Here is a 22,929-nt window from a genome sequence, read left to right as displayed (position 1 = left end):
TAAAAACAATGCTATATTAAATCAATATTTGCATTAAAATGTGATTATAAAGATCTATAAATCAGCTTATACACATATATGCAGTGTATGTATAAACATACAGCTGTGTGAATTAATTGTGATATTTAATTAAAATAAAAAATTGCTTATTAATCTTCCATTACATCAATATTACCACTCCATTACATTAATACAACTTTTTTTTCTTGTCCCAAGCATGCAAGCATAATAGTACGTCACCATGATATAAAAGTTTATAATATAATTGCTGTTTTTATTTCTTATCTAAGTTAATATATGCTAAATGATAAATTGATTGCAATTGTTTTATGATTAAAATGTTTGTTTAATAAAGGCATTGGCTGTGTGATCATTTGGATGTGAAATTGGCATCCTGCAGAGATAATTAAGATGTTATAGCCTAGAGTGAAATATTCCAACATATCAACATGTGTCTCGAGTCTGAATATATTTCAGTTCCCTGTCATCAAGTTCAGGTCCAGCAGGTGGCACTCTTTCATGTGAACATCTATCTGGCTTTCTCTCTCAGTTGTGTGTGTGATGCTTGGCATTCTTGGGTGTATAGTTTCAGTTATGTCCAATTAAGAGCTTTGCACAAAGCGTGTGAACAAGAGTGGGATTTAACCCAGGTTTTTATTACAGTTAGGTAGGGGCTGTATATCCCACCGTAATGGTTAAATTCTCAAGGGGTTAATAAGGCATGCCATGTATGATTAGTGTATCTATTTATTGCTCCAGCTCATACAAGCATTGGCTGTCAACATGACGTAACCACCAGAATGAATTTGACAAGTCTAACTGCCCTGCAGTGATCAGGACAGTGTATGTCAAAACTATTCTCTCAGGTATTACATTAATGAGTAATCCTCGCAGGTTTCGGTGCTTTAGTTCCTGCCACTGTTATGCCTCCAGCTATAGCTAATAAATCATTGACTATACTCCTACTGGTATTATTTTTTTATGGTGATTTCACCATAAGTTTCACTATAAGTGCAGGAATAAAACCTGATAGTCCAGTTCAGTGTGAACTCCCCAGGATTTCCCTTCAAGTTCCAAAGTAATTTGAAGGAAATTTTACATTAAAAAAATGTACACGACTGCTTTTACACTTGTGATTTATCTGTGAATTTGTTGGTCTGTTCTGTACACTCAACATCTATAACATCCTTAGTTTTCTATCATTTCCCCCCCTTCTTAGAGTGTTTTTTTCCTTTTCCTTACTCGAATTGAGGGTCTAAGGACAGAGGATGTTGTACACTATACAGATTGTAAAGCCCACTGAGGCAATGTCATTTGTGATTATGGGCTATGTATATCTATCTATCTATATACTACTACTACTACTACTACTACATAGCCCCTTGTGTAACTTTAATCCAGAGGTATGTTACCTGCAAATGCTTAATAAAAAAAAAAAAAAAATGAGTCATACCCGGGTAATAAGCATGTTCGTGTGACAAAAAAGTATATAATCATATCAATTATATCAATATATCCTTATATCAAGGCATATATCAGTTATAATTCAAGTATTCTTTCCACTGATATTATATCCTCTGTATTTTATCTACATATGTGGAACACCATTTTTTTCCCACCTAGAACATATTTTGTTTTTTATTTAATTTTAGGTTAATGTAAAGGATACGTGGATTTTAATTTAAGAAGACATATTTTCATACCAGTAGATATACTGCACAATCCTGTCCCTGCCTCTCCTTGGGATCAGAAGCATCCATCTTTATCAGTTTAGTTGTATTTGCGTGTGTCAAACGTGGATAAAAAGTGAAGCATTTTACTACCAATCTTCACAACAACGTATAACTGAGGTTTGACGGATTTGCATGTTGAAGTTCGTGTTGTACGGTACAAAAAAACCCAATCCAAACAATGACGTGTCGTTGACACGCAGCTGTGCCTTGTTGATGGTGTAAAACTTGATCCACGTGCTCGCCTCTGTTTACACTGCTGCGTCATGACGTCACGGAGAACCCCACCCCGCACGGCGAGCTGCCTGGCAACACGAGAGAGGGAGCAGGAAGATCTGCAGCAGCCAACTGAACAACCTGCACACCAGTTAGGACAGAAAAACCACAGAAAACAACGCTCAGCGGCACAATGGAGGACGCAGAACACGGTAAATGATTTTGCTGGAAAGCCTCTGAGTGATTGTGTTATTAGCAAAACTGTCATTACTCTTGTCTCACGTGAAAGTTAGCAAACTAGTTAGCTAACTTTGCGCAGTGACTAAAGTTAACGTTCGTTCGGTGGAAACATATGCTAACTTTAAAACCCAAAAAAGTGCATTTTTGTGACAGAGATAAGAGCATTTAACAAAATTTAGACTTAGAAAGAAAATACATTTTTTAAAAATCAAAAAAATGCCCAAAATATCACGGAAGTTTAATATTACACAGCATTTGTCAACCAACCAACCACGTTCCAACCGTTGAGCTACAACGGTTGGAACTTAAACGAGGAAGTTGTCATTTCAAAATAAATGTAATATTAAAAGCTGGACAAGCTCTGAAAGGTACATTTGCCGTAGAGTTGTTCAAATTAAAGACTTATTCATAGATATGGTGAAAACTCACATGTTCTTAACTGATAACTTAACGCCTACGTCACACCCGTTTGACAGCTCAACACATGTCCTCTAATGTGCCTACTATACCTGTTTTCGCCATGTCACACGCCCTTTTGAACACAACCATGAGTGTATACCTTTAGTTTGAAAGCAGCACAGTCCAACTGTGTGTCAGTCTGTGTTTGAAGGCTGTGAGTGAGGTCAGACAGGCCTAAGCACACGTGTAGGACTGCTAGGTATTTTAATATACAGAGAGGAGCTGAGTGTCTGAGCCACAGGTATTCTGTGAATGTATTATTCCTGCTTCCTTTCCTCTCCTACACATACCTGGACGTTTCCGCCCTGCTCGGCAGCCATCTGCTCTCTCATACCTCCACACCACTTGCTTGTCTTTACCTATCCTCATGGTTTGCTTATTGCGACAGCTGCTTCTGAGGCTATTGCATGTGGTTCTGCTGCAATACAAGGAAATAAAGCTGGTATGGGAGACTCATTTTAGTTGATAAAAATTATTTTTTTCTTGTATTTCATTTGCACATAACTAGAGCTTGTATTTCTTGTTGAAATGGGCAAAAAGTGATGATTATTTGCTAACCTTAAGGGGATGCCCCGTAGACAAGACACAGCCCTGACCTTATTTCCCTTCAGCAAAACCAGTCTTCACCCCCTGCTTGAATATAATTTCCTGATGTCTGCATGTTTTGTTTTTTGGCATCAATATAGTGTTAACGGGAAAGGTGCAGCATATTGTGTGCATTGACAAATGTAATCTGTCACTGGTTGATAAAACATGCTTACTAATATCAGATCTATTGACCAAATGTCTATCAGACAATAAGAGATAAGATAAGAGAGAACTTTAGTAATTCTGACGGAAATTCTTTGTCATAGAACTCAAAATTACAGCAAAATACAACAGAATAATAATAATGAAATGGGAGTAAATGCAAACATAAGGGCCTGATAAATGTAAACTATTTAGGTAAACAACAATAAATACTAAAATAGAAAACATAGTGTGTGTGTGTGTGTGTGTGTATATATATATGTAGGTATATGTATGTATATATAATGACTTTACAGTACAGAACAGATGCCCTGGATTAAATGCTAAGTTGTTGAAGCTCATGATTTTTGATTTCATTTGGTTGAGAAGTGTTCCAGAAATGCAACAATTAATCAGTTAGTTGACAACTATTAAATAAAGCAACTATTTGGATGATCAATTAATCAGTTTGACATTTTTAAAGTAAAAAAATATTTTCTGCCTGTATTTTCTAGGTTGTGAACGATACAAGACATTTGAAGACTATATCTAGGAATGATTGGCTTTTTTTTTTTAGCCATTACAGATTAATCAACAATGAAAATAATTGTAAGGTGCAGCTCCAGAATTCCATCCTCATGATATTTTTGAGAAAATTGTCTCTTAGTCACCGTTTGTTTGGGGCTACTTGTCTTGTGACCACTCTTCCTCTTTTGTAGTGGAGGTTTCCTGTGCTTGGCATATGCTTTTAAGGTTTACTTTTACCATATTACAGAATTTCCTCAGAAGTGCTTCTGACTGATATTCATCAAAATCACAATATGACTCTTCTTGTGCTGCCTTTCTCATTTGTTGGTTGGTTGTTGCTCATGTAAAACAGCAAAATTATGAAATAATTGTTATATGCTAAAGAATTAAAATTGTCAGACAAAAACCTTCACTAAACTGTCCTTTACTGCAGGGCTCAGGTGTAGGTTTATTCACTTCGTCTGCCTGCAGAAGTAGATTTTCATTCTTCCTAGTTGTCATTGTCTCCATTTTAAACTTCATCATAGGAACTGATGAGTTCTCTTTTTTTAATAGTCACGCTCTCATGGCAACAGACAGTTAAGTCCATTTTACTGTCACTCTTTCATGCATTAATTTATGGTAGCTGCATCCTGGAACCATCTGTACCTGCATCCTTGACAATGTTTTTCCTCACTAAGTCACCAGTATTTGAGACTAAATGACACTTTGAAGCATCTCATTACAGATCTCCCCTTTCACACTCTGCCTTTTCTGTATTGTTGGTATATCAGGTGATATTATGGAGCTAGCTTAGCAGGTTTTATTAGGAGTGTTCTGACTCCTGGGTGGAGTGGAGTCTGCCGAGATTACCTTTTAGATAACAGACATCTCTTTCTTTGTGCCTGCTTTTCCCTGCAGAGCTTCCAGTAGTGTCTTTAGATTATATGGGTCGATCCTTTTAATGCTTGATAGGAATCTCTTTGCCTCAGTAGTTGTCTCGTTTTAGTACAGTGCCTGGAATTTGAGGTTGTCTTTGGGGACTAGCACACAGTTTGGCCACGTGATATATTGTGGGAAACTTAATTTGATTTGTTCGCATTTGTGATATTTTTATTTCTGATGAATTTATTCCATGAGCATTTTTGCAATTTCCTTAAAATACTTTAGAGCCTGACAAGATCTAGATAACTTTAGATTGTTGTTTGGATGTAGTCTGTGTCTGGTATTTGCTGCTTCCTTGATACCGGCTTATGGCCTTGACTCAAATCAGATGTTCAAAAATGAGACAGTCAGGCCTACCGATCTGACTTGTTTTTCAACTCACTTGGCTAATGAGATTGATCATCTGCAGTGGCCAACATTTTAGCACTTATTAGATTTCAATTAGGCACAACTGGATGTTTTCAGCTGTGGGGCCAGAGGAAGTCTGTTACAGATAACATCCTCTCCAGTCATGTACAGCAGACTTGCTGGAGTTGGAATTGTGTTTTACTCGAACAAAATGTATATGCATATGTTTTCAAGTGTTTCAGATCATGTTGTGACTAATTTCAATCAGTGCAAACTGGGGCTGCACGATATTTAAAAAAAATTAGTGCTATAGGGTGCAACTTTGTTGGTCACACATGCACCCCAAATAAGTGCAACTAAACATTTTCATTGGTTGCACCAGTACGCCTCATAATTAGCAGATTATTTTTTAAACAGCTTAGGTTATTATGATTTCTTGTTGCGTGTACTGTGATTTCAATGAATTTGCACCATTATTCCTGTTAACATCATTAACATAATGTGTTGAGGCATTATGTGCTGGCATTATCTGCTGGTGCACCTGAATGAGGTGCACTAGTGCAACCAGTGTGAGAAGTTTAAAGATTAAATAAAGCTCAGCAACTGTCTTTGTGTAGATTTTCCAGGTAGGTAGAACCGGATGTTTGTCAAAACTGTCACTTCAAAGTGCATCTCTTTCTGCACATTAGTCATGACTGCTAGTAGTTTAAAAAGCTCCCAAAGGGTTTGATTTGAGCCGCTAAAGATGCTACACAAACCTCTGCACCTAACCAAAAAACCTGCAGGTTCACTGGTGTCAGCACATTTGCATTTCATCTCAAAGATTAAAAGGGAAATCCCCGGCTGTTCTTTGATCTCTGAGCTGATAGTTGCATGGATGAAAGTTAGAAAATGTGGTATATGATTAAAATGTTCCCATGTTCTTTATAATGGGCTGAAGAGTCCTGCTCTTAAAAGGCTCTGCTCTTTGCTATGGTTACTGGAGCACTGAGAGAGAGTAATGGAAATCACAGCATCCATAACAAGACAAGTTCAGACAAAAATAATCCAAATATAGATGTCACATCTGTGTAAATTATTAAAAGTGGCTTAAAATTCAGTCTTTCTGCAATACTAGGCAATACAAGGAAGAAACTGTAGAATTTCTAAACACTTGTTTAGGGAGTGTTGTAACTTCACCTAAGATTTTATTTGTTATTAAACCCTTTTTATGAACCACCAATTTCATTAGACCTGCAAAGAAGGGAACAAACTTGATTGCATTTCTTAAAATCAACTACAGTCTTCCTGGGTGGCGCCATAGTCAAGATGCAACAACAGTGCCTCTGAAAAATAGTGACAGGGGAACTTGTTTTGCATATGGGGAGGCAGGTCATGGCAACAAAATGGCTAAATCTCTGCAAGGAAAGGGTGAGAGCTGCTAGCTTGTTTAGGTATGTACCATTAGCGAGGTTAGGGTGTGGGTAATTTGTTGTTGTTTCTCATAGTGGTGGGGATTTTGAAAACTGTGTGTGGCCTGGTAGACTTAAACCAACAGCCTACATCCAGTGGGTCAGACTATAATCTCCTCATCTAATTTTTGTCAAATTAAATCAATAAGCCTTTTTCCCAAAATGTCAAACAATTCCTTTAAACAGCTATTCTGAAGATGTTTGTCTGCAAAACTGTCACGGAAAGTCCATTTTATATTAGACTAATCTGTGAGATGTCTGAGATTATCAAAATACAGTACTGAGATGAAGATATGGCACTTTCCTTCTGCTACAATCAAGGTGTTGGTTTTAAAAATTCATTCAGTTGTTTATTGCAGCACAGTACATGAACAGCATCTGTGTTTTCCGTCAGAGATGTAGCCCCTTGTCGCCCTTCTTGCTGTTCCCATGACATGTGCATCATGGGAATTTTGTGGGCACTCTCGCTGCATCCCCAGTCATCCATGTCTCATGACTCTTGTTGTAGGTTAATCATGTGACAGGGTGTGCCACGAATAGTAACGTAATTGATCTCATGCTGTGCTTCATTAACCACTTGAAAATGGCCGTTTGTTTCTGGCTACAGTCTGATTGGATGGGTGCCATGGGCTGTTTCAGTGAATAAATCGAAAAATATAAAAGAATCCAATCCATGATCACACTGAAGTTGTTTGGTTATAGTAAATTTGTGACTTTGATGGAAATTATTTGTAATGTTTAATAATTTATCCCATTCAGGCATTGTGACGTGCTGACAAATATCACATGAATCGCGTGTTACTCATGAATCTGTGGCTCTGCTTGTCAAGATGGCTGAAGAGTGGAATTATGAAGAGTATAAATTAAGATTCAAAAAGCACCAGTTTCATTTACCTCCCCATTAATAAACATTTTGCTGCTTTATTAATCTCAGAATAATGCAGTCTAAGATTGTTTCATTTTCAGCTTTATACTATGTAAAGGAGACCTATGGGTGAAGTAGGTTTGAGTATTGTTAAATATGTCAATCAAAGACTTTAAGTAGCAATAGTTTTACAAAATTTGGTTTCTTCTTGACAGAACTGACAAAAAATAACAAAAATGAGAAGCAAGAGAGGAAGGATGTTGACGAGGATTGATTGTCCTTGATGTGGGCTTATTTTTGTGCATGTGTGCGTGTTGATACTTGATAGTTTGGGATGAGTGACTGTATGTGTGTCACTTGCTGGGCTGACCTTGTGCAGTGCAGTGAAGCCTGACTCTGCAGATCATGGGCACAGCACAGTAAAAGGAGTTGCGTCGCATGTTAGCATCGCTTGAGCCGAGTGATTTATATAGAACACAATCACTTCTATCATTATGTGTATGAAAATAGTTAAACTAGTATACACAGCTTAAGTTAACAGTTGAAAACTCCAGTCTCTTTGACATAGTCCATGCTTCAATAGCTCCAGGACAGCACCCAGACCCTCTGACTTAATGCAAAGAATTTCCTGAAGATCACACAAACATGCTCGTCTGGCTCATAACCACAGAGGAATGGGTGGTGGATGGGAAGTATGTACACAGTGTGCATTTTTGTACAGATCAGATGATTTTCAGGCATTTTCTTTTGTGAGGATGAGCTGCTCTCATTGGCCTTAGTCCAACGTTCCAAGTCAAAATGCAATTGTGTCAAATGGAGGTTACTGAGAGAGATGCCACCTTTTTCCAGTTACGATCTGATTCTAATACCTGAATTTGGATATTCACCAGTACCGATACTAATACTGATACCAGAGCTGTTTTTGCTTGAATATTATTATTTCTACTAATAATATGGTTGTTCTTGTTGGTCTTATGTGTAAGGTCACACAAGGCTGTAGTCAGCCACAAAGCACTACTTATTAAAAGAGCAAAAAATACACAAAAATGAATTACATGTAAATGTTTTCCAGAGCATTTTATTTAAACTGTAGGTCATAGTCTTCAACAGTATGTATCAACCAGATGTATGAGAGCAAATTGCTATGGCAACTTCTTTAATCTTTTGAAAAACTTGACCAAATTAAGTGCACAGAAAAGCATTATCAACTAATAAGTAGATTTCTACCCAAGTTCACAAGTAGTAAGAGTATTTCAAAGAGTGCCATGGGAAATGAACAATCAATCAATAGGACTTTGGAATCTGGATCGGAACATTGATCAGTAATGTAAGCTCGATGTCCGATAAGTGAATTAAGTCACCCAATATCAGATCGGTCACAACACCATTTACTGACATAGACTTTGTGTGGGTGCTTGCTTTGCTCTGATTTCAACCAGAGCTTATTTCTGTCTTCATTTTGGCACCTAGTGCTCTGTCAAAAGGTTTACTAGAACAGTCTTAGAGCAAATTTACATGTGAATTCCAACTAGAAATTGTAATCTCACAATAATCCTGATTCTATAGCTCCTCTACACTCACTTTTTCCCGCTTTCTATCTCCCTCCAAACTTCATACTCTTTAAAGAGCTTCTCTAAATCTTTGATAGCGTCTACATCCTCTGTCATAAAATTAGTGCTGGAATGTCACCAGGCTGCTTTTCCACTTTCCTGCAGCCATAGAGTATCAGCAGGTGCGTGCACACACTGAGATGCCCTCTTTCTATTGAAACTGCATGAATGTCTTGGAATGAAATGAGACATGAGACCTATTCATACATGTTGGCTCTCTTTATGCATCTTGAATTCCTGCCTGAAAATATTGGATTGGTGTTGTATGTGGTTTGGTGGTCATGTGACTAGGGTGGCAACTAAAGATAATTTTCTTTGGGGATTAATCTGTAGATTTTTTTTGTAGAGTTGTTTGGTCTATAAAATGGTCAAAAATGTTCATCATGGTTTCCCAAAGCCCAAGATGACGTCCTCAAACATCTTGTTTTGTTCACAACACAAAGATATTCAGTTTGGTGTCAGAGGAGTAAATAAACCAGAAGATATTTGCATTTCAGAAGCTGGATTCAGGAAATGTAGATTTTTGTTCTTAATACACTACCCAAACCAATTAATTGATTATCAAAATAGTTTATGATAATATGATAGTTGAAAAATAATCGATTAATTGTAGCAGCTCTACGTGTATAATGATGCTAATAATAGCATGTATGAACCAGAGGTAAAACTATTAGTTAATGAATAAATTCAAAGGTGCAATATGTAAAAATTTCAGTTTCAAACATTTGGAAATTAGCTAAGATTATGAACAGAATGTGAAGAAACAACATTGTTGACGTCATGTCAAACACATCTTGTGCTCCTGTGCTCCCCTCTGGTAGTACAGCTAACTGAGCTAACAAGCTAACAGTAGCTAAGTCATGGGTGTATAAACAGGAAACAGTCAGCAGCAGTTAGCATTATTCTGGTGATATGTTGCCCATATTTGTTAGGAGTATGAATTCATGGTGGCTGATTCTTATGTATTGCACCTTCAACAGAAAATTAATTGGCAACTATTGAAATAATCCATTGATCATTTAACCCTTTGTTAAGCAAAAATGCCCTTATTTTATTGGATCCAGCTTTTTTGTTGAATATTTGTTGGTTTTCTTTGTTTCCTTCTATCATATAAGAATTAACATATTTGGGTTGTTGGACTGTTGTACAGGCATATTTTTTTCCCTTTCTTTTGGTTATGTTTCATGCACCAATCGATGAATCGACAAAATAATCTGATTGATAGTTGCAGCCCTTCTTTGAAATGACAAACACACAGTAGCGCATGAAATGTACACGTACATGCTTAACACACAGAGAGCACTTTCTCTTAAGAACACACAATACCAAGTGTAGCCTCTGGCATCCTCTCCCCTAATAGCTGACTAGCATTACTGCTGCTCCAAGCTGGACCGGCCACCCTGGATTAGAGCTTCGCTGTAATCTGGGACACTGCAGATTATGCTTTTCATCTAATGCCCCCCCTCACACACACATATCACGTGACCAGCCCACACAAATGGGACCTCTTTTATTTCCTCCTTGGATGACAGGCTTGGTGATGGAAAGTGAGGGAGGGAGAGAATTGACAGAGAGACCTGAGAGTATCGACACCGGAGTGTCACACAGTATCGCCACAGCGCTAGCTCTGCTAACAGTGGAGAGCACCTGACAACAGCACTGATTGCGCAAATGGATGTGTGAAGGATGGACTGAGAATTGACCTGTGGGATTACGTTCGAGACAAGGAGGGAGGGTGTGTGTGGAGAGTGTGTGTACCTAATGCAACAGCTGCTTGAAGGAACAGGTAACTTATTAACAGCAAGAAAGGAGCAGAGGGTTCACAGCGTCTTGGCCTGCTGCAGAAACAAAAGGAAATGCGGCGTCACTATACTGTCATTTTAACCTTCTGACTACCTGAAAGCCAATACAAAACCTCCTCCCACCTTCACACACACACTCGGATATTGTGTCTCTCTCTCTGTCACACACACACCACAAAAGTCCAGGACGCTGCAGAGAAGGACTCACAGAGGCAGCACGCGCCAGGATCACATGCAGTCAATCAGCACTTGGCTGTTTGTGCGTAGGTAGTGGTGGAGGTCGTAGGGAGTTGGTGGTCACTCCAACCAACAACACACTACAAGCTGTAAACATGGAGCCCCTGGAGGAGTACCACTCTCCATTTGACTTTGAACAAGGAGTCAACACCAACTACCTCTACCTCTCGCCGGCCTACAGCGACACGCCGCCCAGCTCGCCAGCTGTCAAAACCAGAGGTAAACACAAGGAGGAAAGGGAGAGGCTGGGTAGAGGATGTGAAGAGTGTGTGTGCGTGTGTGCGTGCGTGCGTGCGTGCGCGTGTGTGTGTGAACATGCAGGACAAAAAGACAAAACATGGCTTTGGTTCATTTGACGGGAAGAATCTGGGGGAACACAAAGCTCTGTGTGTGAAAGCAGCATTTACCACTTTCCATTTTACTTTAATTCAGTTTTCACACTTCTTAAGTATTATTATTATTAATATTATTTCATTTTTATTTTTAGAAAATCTTAATCTAAATGAGATTCAGTTTATGTTGCTTTGGTTATGACTATCATCGCACAACTCGCCTCACAATCTACTACACAGATGTATAGTACTTTTGATCACATTTTGATATGTTGAATAAGTCAAGATTATATTGTACTGTACGTCAGGACCAGCTGATGTGATGTCTCCACCCTTGTTGTCTACAAACAAAATTTAATTATCCTACTAGTCCAGTGAATCAGGGAGAACTTATTATCGTCAGCTGAGTTTGGATTGGAGAGAGACACAAATGCCTTCATAACAAATCCAGTGTGACTTGGCATGAGCTGACTGTTTTGTTTGTGTCTTTTCACACTGTGAAAACTTCATCAGAAAAATATAAAACTGTTTTTTTTTATGGTTTACAGAGGCATGGATGATTATATTTTAACACAGAAAACATGATTTGTTTATGGGTCAGCCTTTTCATTTTTTACTTTTATAAAGTAAGACTGTATCATACTTACAAAACTGAATTCAGCCTCTGGACTAGAGAAAGTCATCTATCCATGCCATATTTCCTGGTCCTGCTTTTAGATATCAAAAGTGGCTTATTCCTAATAACAAAGTAGTAATTATAATTCAGCTGTCAAATGATTAGGCTACATTAGACAAGGCTACAAGGTTAATTTATACAGCACCATTTAGACACAAGGCGATTGAAATTGTTTACAGGGGCATATAAATCATTGGAAACTAGAATAGCACTCAGAGCGCATACTTCCGTACCATACAGCTATAAATCCTGCAATGTTGAACAAAGTAGAAAGAATTTCTGGATCTGTCCCTTTAGCTTTGCTTTTGACTAGTTATTACAAAAGAAATCATACACTGGCAGTAAAAGTTTCCTTGTTTCAGGCATGCTTCAGCTTTACAGCCTTGCCTTCTCCACACTCCACTGTATAAAATAGCTTTCTTTGATGTAGCATGAAGGCACTCAAAATGAAAGTGTTGTAAAATGATAAATAAGTGAACCTCGAACCCTTTACAGTTAGAGTAGTTTGAGTAACGTGGTCATGGAGAAGACCATATCTAGCTCTTAGTCTAAGAGGAAATGAGCTGAAGCACAGGGGTAGGGCAGTGCTGTGGGTGGGTATGCAGTTTGGCGTAGCAGGCCAAACTTCTGGCTACACCCACATTCAAACTTCTCTCTTTCTCTCTCTCCCTCTGTGTCTGTGTGTCTCTTAGCCCAGGGTCTTACTCATAGACACACACCTCCATGGCATACATTGACTGCATACAAAGCTACATCCACGCTCACACACAACTCGCACTGCTGCCTGCAGGAACGTATAATAAAACTTTACATGGCCTGATAACTCAGAACCTGTTATTCTCACCCCGAGGAGCAGCATACTGTAGGTTATAAAAAATGAAATGTAAAAGCAAGTTTTAATAAAGAGAGGGATTTTCTTCCTGGTGGCAACAAGGGGAAGTGTCCATTTCACAATTCTGTCACTATAAGCAGGTGCATATCTCTATATTATGTGTGTGTCTGTGTGAGTCAGTTCTTTCAGTGCTGTATCACCAGTAATGTGAGGAGAGGGTGAATACAAGACAAGAAAGAGCGATATGAGAGGAAAACAAGCCTGAGGGCAGATGAAGTGTAACGCTTTAGAGGAACAGTGGGGGTGGTTTCAAGGCTGAAGGCTGTAAGAAGAATTTCCACTATGTCTTCACACTTAATTACTGTAAAGCCTCGCCTCTATTTCCTCTGTTAAATGATGTTCTGAATTTTAGTTTAATCTCATCTGTCTTCTTGACATATAAATATTTCCACTTGAGATTTATCCAATCAGCTCTTCTTATTCCCTCAGTATTAATTACTGTGAGTCCAGTCCTGAGCGTATGTTAACACTGTGTGATTGGAAGGCTGAGAAATGTTGTCATCCCACGAGCAGCTCTCCAGACAGCCAGGATATTCCAAGGTGGTCTTTGTGGGAGTAATGTTGCTAGATTCTTGTGATGTTGGTATCTCTGTCCAGGACAAGCAGCATGTCTTAGTTAAAATATTTTTAAAGTATTGGGAGTATTGGGTTGTGACATGAGAGAGTGTTAGGAATGAGGTGGGAGGAGAGGATGTGCAGTTCGCTGAGGGGAAAAAAGATATTTAAGGGTGCAGCATCTTGGTATGGAAAGACTCGATTCTGACCACATTCATCAGTCATGTTGGGTGTGGTCAGAGGTGAAACAGACTTAAAACTTTAAACTAGACTTTATGAACAAAGAGATGTAAGTATGGGTTAAATCAATGACTGAAAATGCCTACTTCAATTTTTTGTGTGTTTGATGTTCAGCAATGAGTAGATCTAGCTAATGTAATCAGAAAAGAAGTTATTTTATTATGATATTGAAGTTCCACACCAGCAAATGTAGAGGAAGATTAACAGCCTTCAATTTTTAAACCGCTTATCATTCAGATTATTATCAGCACCCCAACCACAGTGTTGTTCGACGTCATATTTCAGCTGGTTCAGTGTGAAAGATACGGTTGTGAGACCTGTATCTGTGGCAATGTCTAGACATTTGTTTCCTAATCTGAATGTGACTCAGTGAATAGTTGCTTTTGGGGAAAAACACTTAATTTGCTTTCTTGCAGAGAATAATATTTGGAGTTATGGTAGCACTCTTTTGTCTGGGTGTTATTGACCTACAGTCAGCTGCCAGTTAGCCTAGCTTAGCATAAATATTGGAAACGGGGGAGAAAAGGCTAGCTTTGCTCTGTCCAGGTAACAACATCCACTTACTAGGTCCTTTGAAGCTAAGTAATTAACTGTTTGTCATTTGTTTGATCGGTACAAAAAAGTGTGAAAATTAAAAGTTGTCGGTGTTGGTTACCTAGCAACCTCACATTTAGTTTTATTTATTTGTACCGTTTAATCCAATGAGATATAACTTACTGAGCTTTAGAGATGCTGGGAGGCAGAGTTGTTACCATTTTCCCCAGTTTGGAGTCTTTATGCTAAGTTTACAGACAGGCATGAGCGTATTATCAATCTTGTCATCCAACGCTGGGCAAGAAATCAAATAAGCACATTTTTTTTATTCAACTCTTGGGTTTGTCTTTTTGTCTTTTTTTTTTTAATACCACCATGTCTTTGTCTTTGTTTCTGTTTTTTTACTTTCACTCTGAATCCTTAAAAATTCTTGGAAAGACCAGATAGAAGGAAAAACTACCTCAGAGACTCAGCTCAGCTCAGTTGTGGCCCAGAACATCCTCACCCGCTGTTGTCCTTTTGACTGACAGATCCTAACAACCCCTTCGCTCTTGTGTTCTCTCACGCTGTCTGAGCCCAGGATGTCTCCATCTAGAAAGTTCTTTGTATTATTGATGCACTGCTACTCCTGCTGGGCTTAGAGATGGCAACATCAAAGACACAATATACTGTATGCTGTGTGTGTGTGTGTGTGTGTGTGTGTGTGTGTGTGTGTGTGTGTGTGTGTGTGTGGAGTGAAAGTATGAATGTGTGTGTGAGAGGGAGAAGGTACAGTAGGAATGAAAGCTTGTGTTTTAGATCATGAAAAAATTTTCCCTCTTGGCTACTACAAACATTCATCAAACAGCATATTTAGCACCCTTAATTCTCGTAGTCTTACTCTCTGATTCCTCCACTACCAGCTTCCTCTCTTCTCCTCATCCTCCAGAGTAACAGCATATCAGCTCGACTTTGACAACCAACATCAGCCTCCTCTCTCAACACCACCTGTTCACTGTCACACAGCAAACATGGGCACCCATATGTCTTTAAAATGACAAAAGATTAGACAGATATCCTGCGGCGTCAAAGCACATGACTTGCCAAGTGAGAGGATGTATGGATGTGTCTCAGCATTTTTTTAATTTTACTTCACAGGTTCCCAGCAGCATCCTTCCGACTCAGTCCCAGAGATGGGAGAAGATGCAGTGACGTCTGTCACACCATCTCCCCCTCCCCCCACCATGACGGATGAGGAGCGGCAGGAGCTACAGGAAGAGTTGGTCAAGGTCAGGAGACAGATCAGGGATCAGATGAGTCATGGTTCAAAGAGTTTTTAAATTTTTTTTTTAATAATACAATATGCACACACCACTTTAGTTGCTGGTTTTGAGACCTCGTACATGTATAATGTATGATTTGAATTTCAAACAAGGCCAGGTTAGGGTTAGGAAAAGATCATGTTTACTATAATAATAAATAATAAATAACTATTTTTGGTCGCCACAAACACAGCTGGAAATGTCCAGAGGTAGTTAGTCCAGTCCAGTTATTATTTCTTTTTTTTAGATGGCTTAAGACAAGACAAGGTTTAACACTCCACATTTACATTTAAAGCCTCATAACTTTCAATAGATGTCCTAATTATGTGTGTGTGTGTGTGTGTGTGTGTGTGTGTGTGTGTGTGTGTGTGTGTGCAGGTTGAGGATGAGATCCAGACTCTCACCCAGGTGCTGGCAGCCAAGGAGAAGCAGTTGGCGGACATTAAGAGGAAGATGGGCATCACACCGCTCAATGAGCTGAAACAAAACATCACCAAAACCTGGCAGGATGTCACCACCTCCACCGCGTAAGCCTCATAATAAGCCAACAGCTTTATCATCCACCATTTTTCCAACATATGCATCATGGCTGTGTGCTGATTCTCTGCTCGTTTGATATTGACTGTCAGCACTGTTGAGATGTGGTTTCTCCTCTGAACAACGAGGAAAAGAGATGTCAGTGGTCGTGACAATCTGTCTGTGTGAGACAGTTCGATGTTTTCATGTAGAGGAAATAGGCAGCATTCTGATGCTTTCAGGCTTTTTAAAATGAAAGACAGTGAATTGTTTAGCTGTGACCTCGGTGCCTCTCTGCAGTCTTTGAGCTCTGATTCATTTCATCACTCTTATATCCTCTCTGTCTGCGGCCCATTACTTCTCCCTCACTCATTGTCTCTCCTCTCTTTCAGCTATAAAAGGACCTCTGAAACGCTGTCTCAGGCAGGTCTGAAGGCCACAGCAGCGTTCTCCAATGTGGGCTCAGCCATCAGTAAGAAGCTGGAGGATGTCAGGTCAGTCAGACAGGAGACCTCAGCATGACAGCATATACAGTAACTTTAAAATATTCTACTGCTTAACTAAGTTACCTCAACATTTAATTCCTACAAATTGTCCAGAGATCTCAAAATGGTCATTAGGAAGGAGGGTGGGTGTATGTGAGGAGCAGTGACTTCCATAATCTCCAGTAAGAGCGTAAACGATAGGAGAGATTGGTACTGATGTTACCATCAAAACCAATTTCAAACTATTCCTTTAATGTTCATAAGTGCACACACACACTGGAAGTACCAGTAACTTGACATAACTAAAAACTAAAACTAAAAACACAGGGTGAAATGAAAGTTCATAGTTCCTTCATACTACACAAACATAGAAGATACATATACAGTACACATGGACACAAATAGACCCAGGAAATTGTTCTGTAGTGCATTTTTTGAATTTGCGTCTGGCTGAATGTAAACAGCAGTAACATGATAGTGATGATAATATGATTTTCAACCTCACATCAAAAGTTCAGCATCTGGGAAACAGATATCCATCCACTCTGACTACGCCCAGGCACCAAGCATCAATAACGTAAACACGGTTCCACTGTAGTAGTCCTGCGCCCTTTGGGCTCGGAAAACGGTTCCGTTGTGGTGGAGCCAGATCTCTGTTAAGATGTGGCCACAACAGTCTCCGGCCTGAGTCCAGTTTTGTTCATTTAATTGTCTGCAACCAGACATTAGCCAGGAGCAGCCTTTAATCCAAGCTGGGCTAGCGTGGCTTCCATCCTGGATCTCTTCCCTCTTCTCCCACGGGGTCCAAGTGGTCTGGCTAAACGGGCAGTGGGCAGTGATTGTCTCAAAGTCTGCTGCTCTTAATCCAAAACTTTCTCCTCCAATGCTATTGAATTTATTTATTTCAGAGGTAATGTATGTGTTATGCAGTAAAGCTAAAAAAATTACAGGTTAAAAACAAAAATGTAGTCGAATTTGAAGGAGTAATCGACTTTTATATATAAAATATGGCTGCTGTCATCTGTGCATCTCCTCAATATTTCCAATTTCTTTCCAACTTCGTTACCTCCTGTCTATTTCATTTTGCATGATGACATTTTATTGCGTGTTATTTAGCAAATTGTGTTTTGTGTCCTTGTTTTTGTTTCCTACCTAATATGATAACACCATTTGGTTCCTCCATTAATCACCAGTTTTACCACTTCCGATCTTTAAATGTCCATCCTAATCACATTACAGTGAACAGCTGCCAGCTGTCTCTGTTGTCTTCTCCTTATTCATGGAAGTTGTTTAATATGGCAGCTATAGATCTAATGGATTGATTTTCTGTCTTGCTTTTGAAGTCTCCTCTAATATCTAACAATGGATTATTGTTAGTATTTCCTGCTTAAATAAGGCTTAAATTACCAACAACAGATTTTTCCAGTTGTGATATAGCTTCAGTTGACACCCCCGTCCAGGTCCTAATCCGTCTTCTCCCCCGTCATCCTTCTTCTCTCTGGATTACTGAGCTGCAAACAAGATTATTAGGCCCCTCAAAGCACCAGTGTGCTGAGAAATGCAGCCTCGCGGATGAGCCTCGACACGGAGCCGGTTTGGGGGTGGGGTAGTGAAGAGCAACCTCACAGGGGTCAACGTGTGTGCGTCTGTGAGTGTGTGTGTGTGTGTGTCTGCGTGTGTCTGTGTGCCTTGTGGGCGTTTTGTGTGTGTGTGTTTAATGACGAGATACCCCCCCTTTACATACAGGATTAGCACACACCCACTGTGTTAATACACAATCGATCTTAATTGGATAAAGCAGGATTTATAGGATTTATGCACTTAGAGTACCCATTCATTGAACATATAGTAAAAGAAACAAAGGTTTGTACTGAATGTGCCTCGTTCTCTTCTTCTCTCTGTGTAAAACTGTCTCTACTATTCTAAGATGACCACTAATGCCCCTTTCTTCTCCATAACGCTGTCGGATAGCATGCGCTCAGTGCCACACTCGGCTAGTATGCCGGTCCTAAGGTAAGGAGACCCAAACCAGTGGTGCCCTCTGACCTGCCATTAAAATATATACTTGTTTGGCTTCAGAGATGTTTTTTCATGTTATAGGATTGTATGAAAAGGTCAGAAGTTTCAACCTTGAGGTTGCCAAGAGCAACCACCGCTAAGAGCTACTTAAAAAGCTGTTAGTGAAGCTGCAGCTTTAATCATGTTGCCTCGACAGACCTCTGTTTTGTCGAAGCTTACAGAGGTCAAGAACAAATCTTGAAAAATAATATAGAGATAACAAATATCTTTGAAACCAGAGGCGATTACCTTCAAAAACAGCTCCGCTGGTTGGTTTTCTAGATAAGCTCATTAAAGTCCTGTCCATTGATAAGAGATTAAATAATCCATTGTTTGGACTAAATGTCAAATGAGCATGAAAAATGTTTCCTAGAATTTAAAATGATGACAAACAATGAAAAGGGAGTTGGTTAGTCAACACTGAAGGTTAGGTAAACCTGAAAATGTTGATACTTTATGCTAAAACCACTGATTATTTTTATTATTTTTTGCTGAATAATTGTCTGCCGACAGGCTAAAATACTAATCATTTCAGCTCTATGTGAAGTTACCACTTCAAAACATGAAAAATCACGTTAAAGCAAACCAGTCTGACCTATATCCAACAAAAATATCACAAAATGTAAGAATCTATCTGTGTTTCTGGGGAATCAAAAAGGCTCCACAGCTCTCTTTAAATGTAGTATTTAATATTTGTTTTAATTGTAGTATTATAATATTTTATATAAGTCTGTATTCTGGTATTTTACAGAAATATGTTGCTTCCTGTAACACTGATCATTCTGCATGCTCATGAAAATCAACACCTCTTAGCACCTTTTCAGTAGAACAGAATAGAATGAGGTCACCTAAAAAACACCTTCATTGTCTGTTTTGAGTATCCGATAGCAGTGACCTTTTTAAAGGTGTGAATACAGCGAGTCTCCTGCTCCTTGTTCCTGTTGAGGGGACGACTTGTTGTCTGCATCTCCACTTACCCAAACTTGTAGCAGAGTTTATAAGCATGTCAGATATATTCAAACCCTGTTGGTTGCTCTCTGATCTGGTCTTTTGTCTTTTTCTTTCACAGGAATGCACCAACTTTCAAGTCATTTGAGGAGAGAGTGGAGACTTTGAAGGTAACTTAATAAAAACAGGACAAGTGGCCGCACTTTCTGGTAGTGTGTTAAAGAACGTGCCTATGATCCTGAACTAATACTTATAGGGACTTAAATAAGCTTTCAATCAGTAATATGTGACATTTCCATTTATAGCTTTATCCAATAAACCTAGAGGTCACAGACAGTTCACTGTCTCAGTGGTGGTAAAAACAGGAATACATCTTTAAATAATGATTTAATCAACATTTAAAGTGAGACATTTGTTGAACGATGACCGCTAGTGGCCACAAGTGGTAACTACAGAATAATGGCACAGAAACTGTCAACATTTTAACATTTTCTAGTCTTCAGAAGCATCATTTTTAGGCGACATGGCTGAGATAATATGTGTAACAGTAGCACAAATAGAGCAAAGTCTTAAAGATGAACAGTCTTATCTAGAGAAAACAGTTACAGCAATATCTACAGTATATTAAGTTGGCTAACGTTAGCCAGCATTAGCTACTGGTCATACCAGATCAAATGAGGCTAAAGTAGCCAAATTTCACAGTTGATTAAATAGTGTTAGTTTGCATTTAATTGCTAATAAATTCAACTTTTAATTTGTAATAGAAGAACATTTTGTGTTAATGTGTGTTTTTGAAGTTTGAGTTTTGGATATTTTTCCACAGATTTTAATTTTAAATTTAGTTTCCTTGTGGTTTTGTGTGTGTGTACACATCACATCATGTACATTGGTCATAGGAGTCAATAATTAGATTATTTTCCCCTCATGCTCATCCTGCTCCTTCAGACCAAGATAAGTCCATCACCATCCGCCACTAACCCTGGAGACCAGGAGGAAGGCAGTCCGACCACCAGCGAGACTTTGCTCAATCAGCCCGAAGGCTCGCCCACCCAGGAGACGCCGATGAACTGAGACCTGCCTGACCCCTCCTGACCTCCCCGCCGCCCCTCCTCACTTGACCCTCTAACCCCTGGACCGTCAACACTCGCCCCCTAAACTTTTGTGTGCCAGTCTCCCTTTATTGGAAACAAACGACTTACCCCACCCTTCTTTGTGATCTAATTGTCCGGTCTTTTTGTCTGACACGCGCACTCACGTGTTAACTGGTGTGGAAATGAAAGCATGGGATGGCGGTCATGTGGTCTCGTGCCGATTGAATATTTTTTGAGTCTGTTCTGGCTCACTGTGGGAGAAATCTCCCCCCACCGTATGGCTTTCCTCTTCCTCCTTCACTCCTTCACTCCTTATCTCTCTGCCTTTGTCTAACCAGCAAAGCTCAGATGCCAAATGTGCTCCTAGTTTATTTGTTCTTCATCATATTAACACTGTTTCACACGTTGTGTTTGTTCGAGTGTAGAAAATTGCACTAATACAGAACGACTTACACTTATGAAGTTGATTAGAGAAAGATTTACACTTTAAAGCTTTTTTCTTTCTATGTTAGCCAGGGAGATGTTGGCTTATTGCTTCTGCATGGCCCTTATTGTATACTGGAGTTATTATTATTATTATTATAAGCACTTGTTTTGCCTCCGTTTTGGGGCATTGTTGGTTTACTATGGGTTCGCATTGTGGGGCCAATCCGATGTCCGTGTTCTTCATTATATTAATTTCAGGACGCCACACAATCATAAAATAGTCTAACACTGTGTTCAGAACATGAATGTATGCCTTTTCTGTGTCACGTATGTACAACACTTTAGTGAACTACTGATTCAGAGTCTCACGACTCTAGACCTGGTATTTCAAAACACACTTGAGAATAAAAACCATCCCCTGCTCCATTGTTAAAGAGTCTGTCAGAAAATGATCTGCACGCTTAGATAGTTACAGGAAAACGGCCAAGATCAGCAGAACAGAGGCAGAGCAAACACACAGTCAAGGCTCAGCCTTGACCCGAGGTGAGAGTGAAATAGATGTGTCTCTTCCAGAGCCAGAGTCAATATTTAAACACTTGTTCATTGTTTCTGTGTGGGAGGTAACACCTAGCCTCCACCACCCACTGCTGTAACACAGATAAAAGCAAGGCAAGAGCCTCCACCGGGTGTTATTTTGTAAAGTGGTACAGAATAATCATATTAAAGAGGAGGTTTACTTACATTTCTTATAATTTATCATTTTGACACCTACCTTTGTAAGCCATGCTAGCATCATGGCTCTGTACTTGGCCATCCTGGTTGGTTGTTTGCCCTCGAGGATGAATTGTGACAACTTTGTGTTTACTTGTCCTTCTTGCACAATCGTCAGGTCTAAATTTCAATTTCTCTTAATTCTTTTGTTCGTGATTAAATGATCGTAAAGCTGATAACATTCCCACCAGTGTCAGCTTGAGGTGAACATGGTTAACGTACTTACTCGCCATCAGCATGTTAGCATTAGCCTGAATACAGCCTCACAGAGCTGCGAGCATGTCTGAGACTGAAGTTTTTTGGAAATCAGATAAAATGATCAAAATCTCCTTGTTTTTACAGAGTCCTGGCAAACTGCAGGATCTGATACAGTATTTACTGAAGATGCCGCTTTTATATACACCAACAACCTTCTCAAACAGTCATTTATTCTCTTGCGTCGGCTTTACAGCTTCTTATGTTTATATCTTCACATCTGTTAAACCACTGGACAGTTACTCTCACCAGACATTTGTTTCTTAGCTGATTAATATGCACAGGGCTACCGGTGGTGGTTTAAATAAAACTTGAAGGGCAAATGGAGCCAATCTGAACACAGACAGCGTTTCCTCTGGTACACAAACAGGACGGGCCTGGTACAGATGATCCCCTGCTGGTGGACAACAGGCATGAACATCAATGTAATGGATTTTGAACAGTTCTGCAGCAGCTCGTGTCCTCGTGTAACATCACTTTCCAGCCATGACCTGGTTCAGTGGGAGAATTCATTACAGCCTTTTATCTGAGACATGAGGGTTTTATTTGTGTTGAGGCTCACACACACACACACACACACACACAGGATTTGTTTGTTCGTTAATTGGAGCCATGGAGAGAAGAAATGTACTCTAATTAAAAATACCTCTGAAGTAACCTGATTATGAGTCTTTATGTAACAACGTGGGGCGGTAATGGGAATCCTATTT

General features: G+C 39.3%; 1 protein-coding gene across 3 annotated transcripts; it reads left to right on the top strand.

Moving 5' to 3' along the window:
* Window positions 1–2,028: 2,028 nt before the first annotated feature.
* On the top strand, window positions 2,029–21,627 carry tpd52 (tumor protein D52). 3 transcript variants are annotated; one of them, XM_073463325.1, is made up of 6 exons: window positions 2,029–2,158; window positions 15,506–15,636; window positions 16,048–16,196; window positions 16,578–16,679; window positions 19,798–19,846; window positions 20,622–21,627. In XM_073463325.1, exons 1-6 carry the CDS (start codon window positions 2,140–2,142, stop codon window positions 20,745–20,747), a joined length of 576 nt encoding a protein of 191 aa, XP_073319426.1. In that variant the 5' UTR covers window positions 2,029–2,139; the 3' UTR covers window positions 20,748–21,627. The 3 variants fall into 3 exon arrangements, with proteins under 3 accessions (XP_073319426.1, XP_073319428.1, XP_073319427.1); XM_073463326.1 differs by lacking the exon at window positions 2,029–2,158 and adding an exon at window positions 11,197–11,358 and having other exon boundaries at window positions 20,622–20,827; XM_073463327.1 differs by lacking the exons at window positions 2,029–2,158; window positions 19,798–19,846; window positions 20,622–21,627 and adding exons at window positions 11,190–11,358; window positions 18,598–18,770 and having other exon boundaries at window positions 16,578–16,683.
* Window positions 21,628–22,929: the final 1,302 nt, after the last annotated feature.

Source organism: Pagrus major, chromosome 3, assembly GCF_040436345.1.
Source record: "Pagrus major chromosome 3, Pma_NU_1.0".
Lineage (NCBI taxonomy): Eukaryota > Metazoa > Chordata > Actinopteri > Spariformes > Sparidae > Pagrus > Pagrus major.
This window is presented reverse-complemented; position numbering and strand designations above follow the sequence as displayed.

What these genes read in the sequence shown, in the direction of transcription:
- tpd52 (XM_073463326.1), top strand. Translation starts at nt 11,235, where the DNA reads ATGGAGCCCCTGGAGGAGTACCACTCTCCATTTGACTTTGAACAAGGA. An exon ending in TACAGGAAGAGTTGGTCAAG is followed by an intron (nt 15,637 to 16,047) that starts GTCAGGAGACAG and finishes GTGTGTGTGCAG; the next exon opens with GTTGAGGATGAGATCCAGAC. An exon ending in GATGTCACCACCTCCACCGC is followed by an intron (nt 16,197 to 16,577) that starts GTAAGCCTCATA and finishes CCTCTCTTTCAG; the next exon opens with CTATAAAAGGACCTCTGAAA.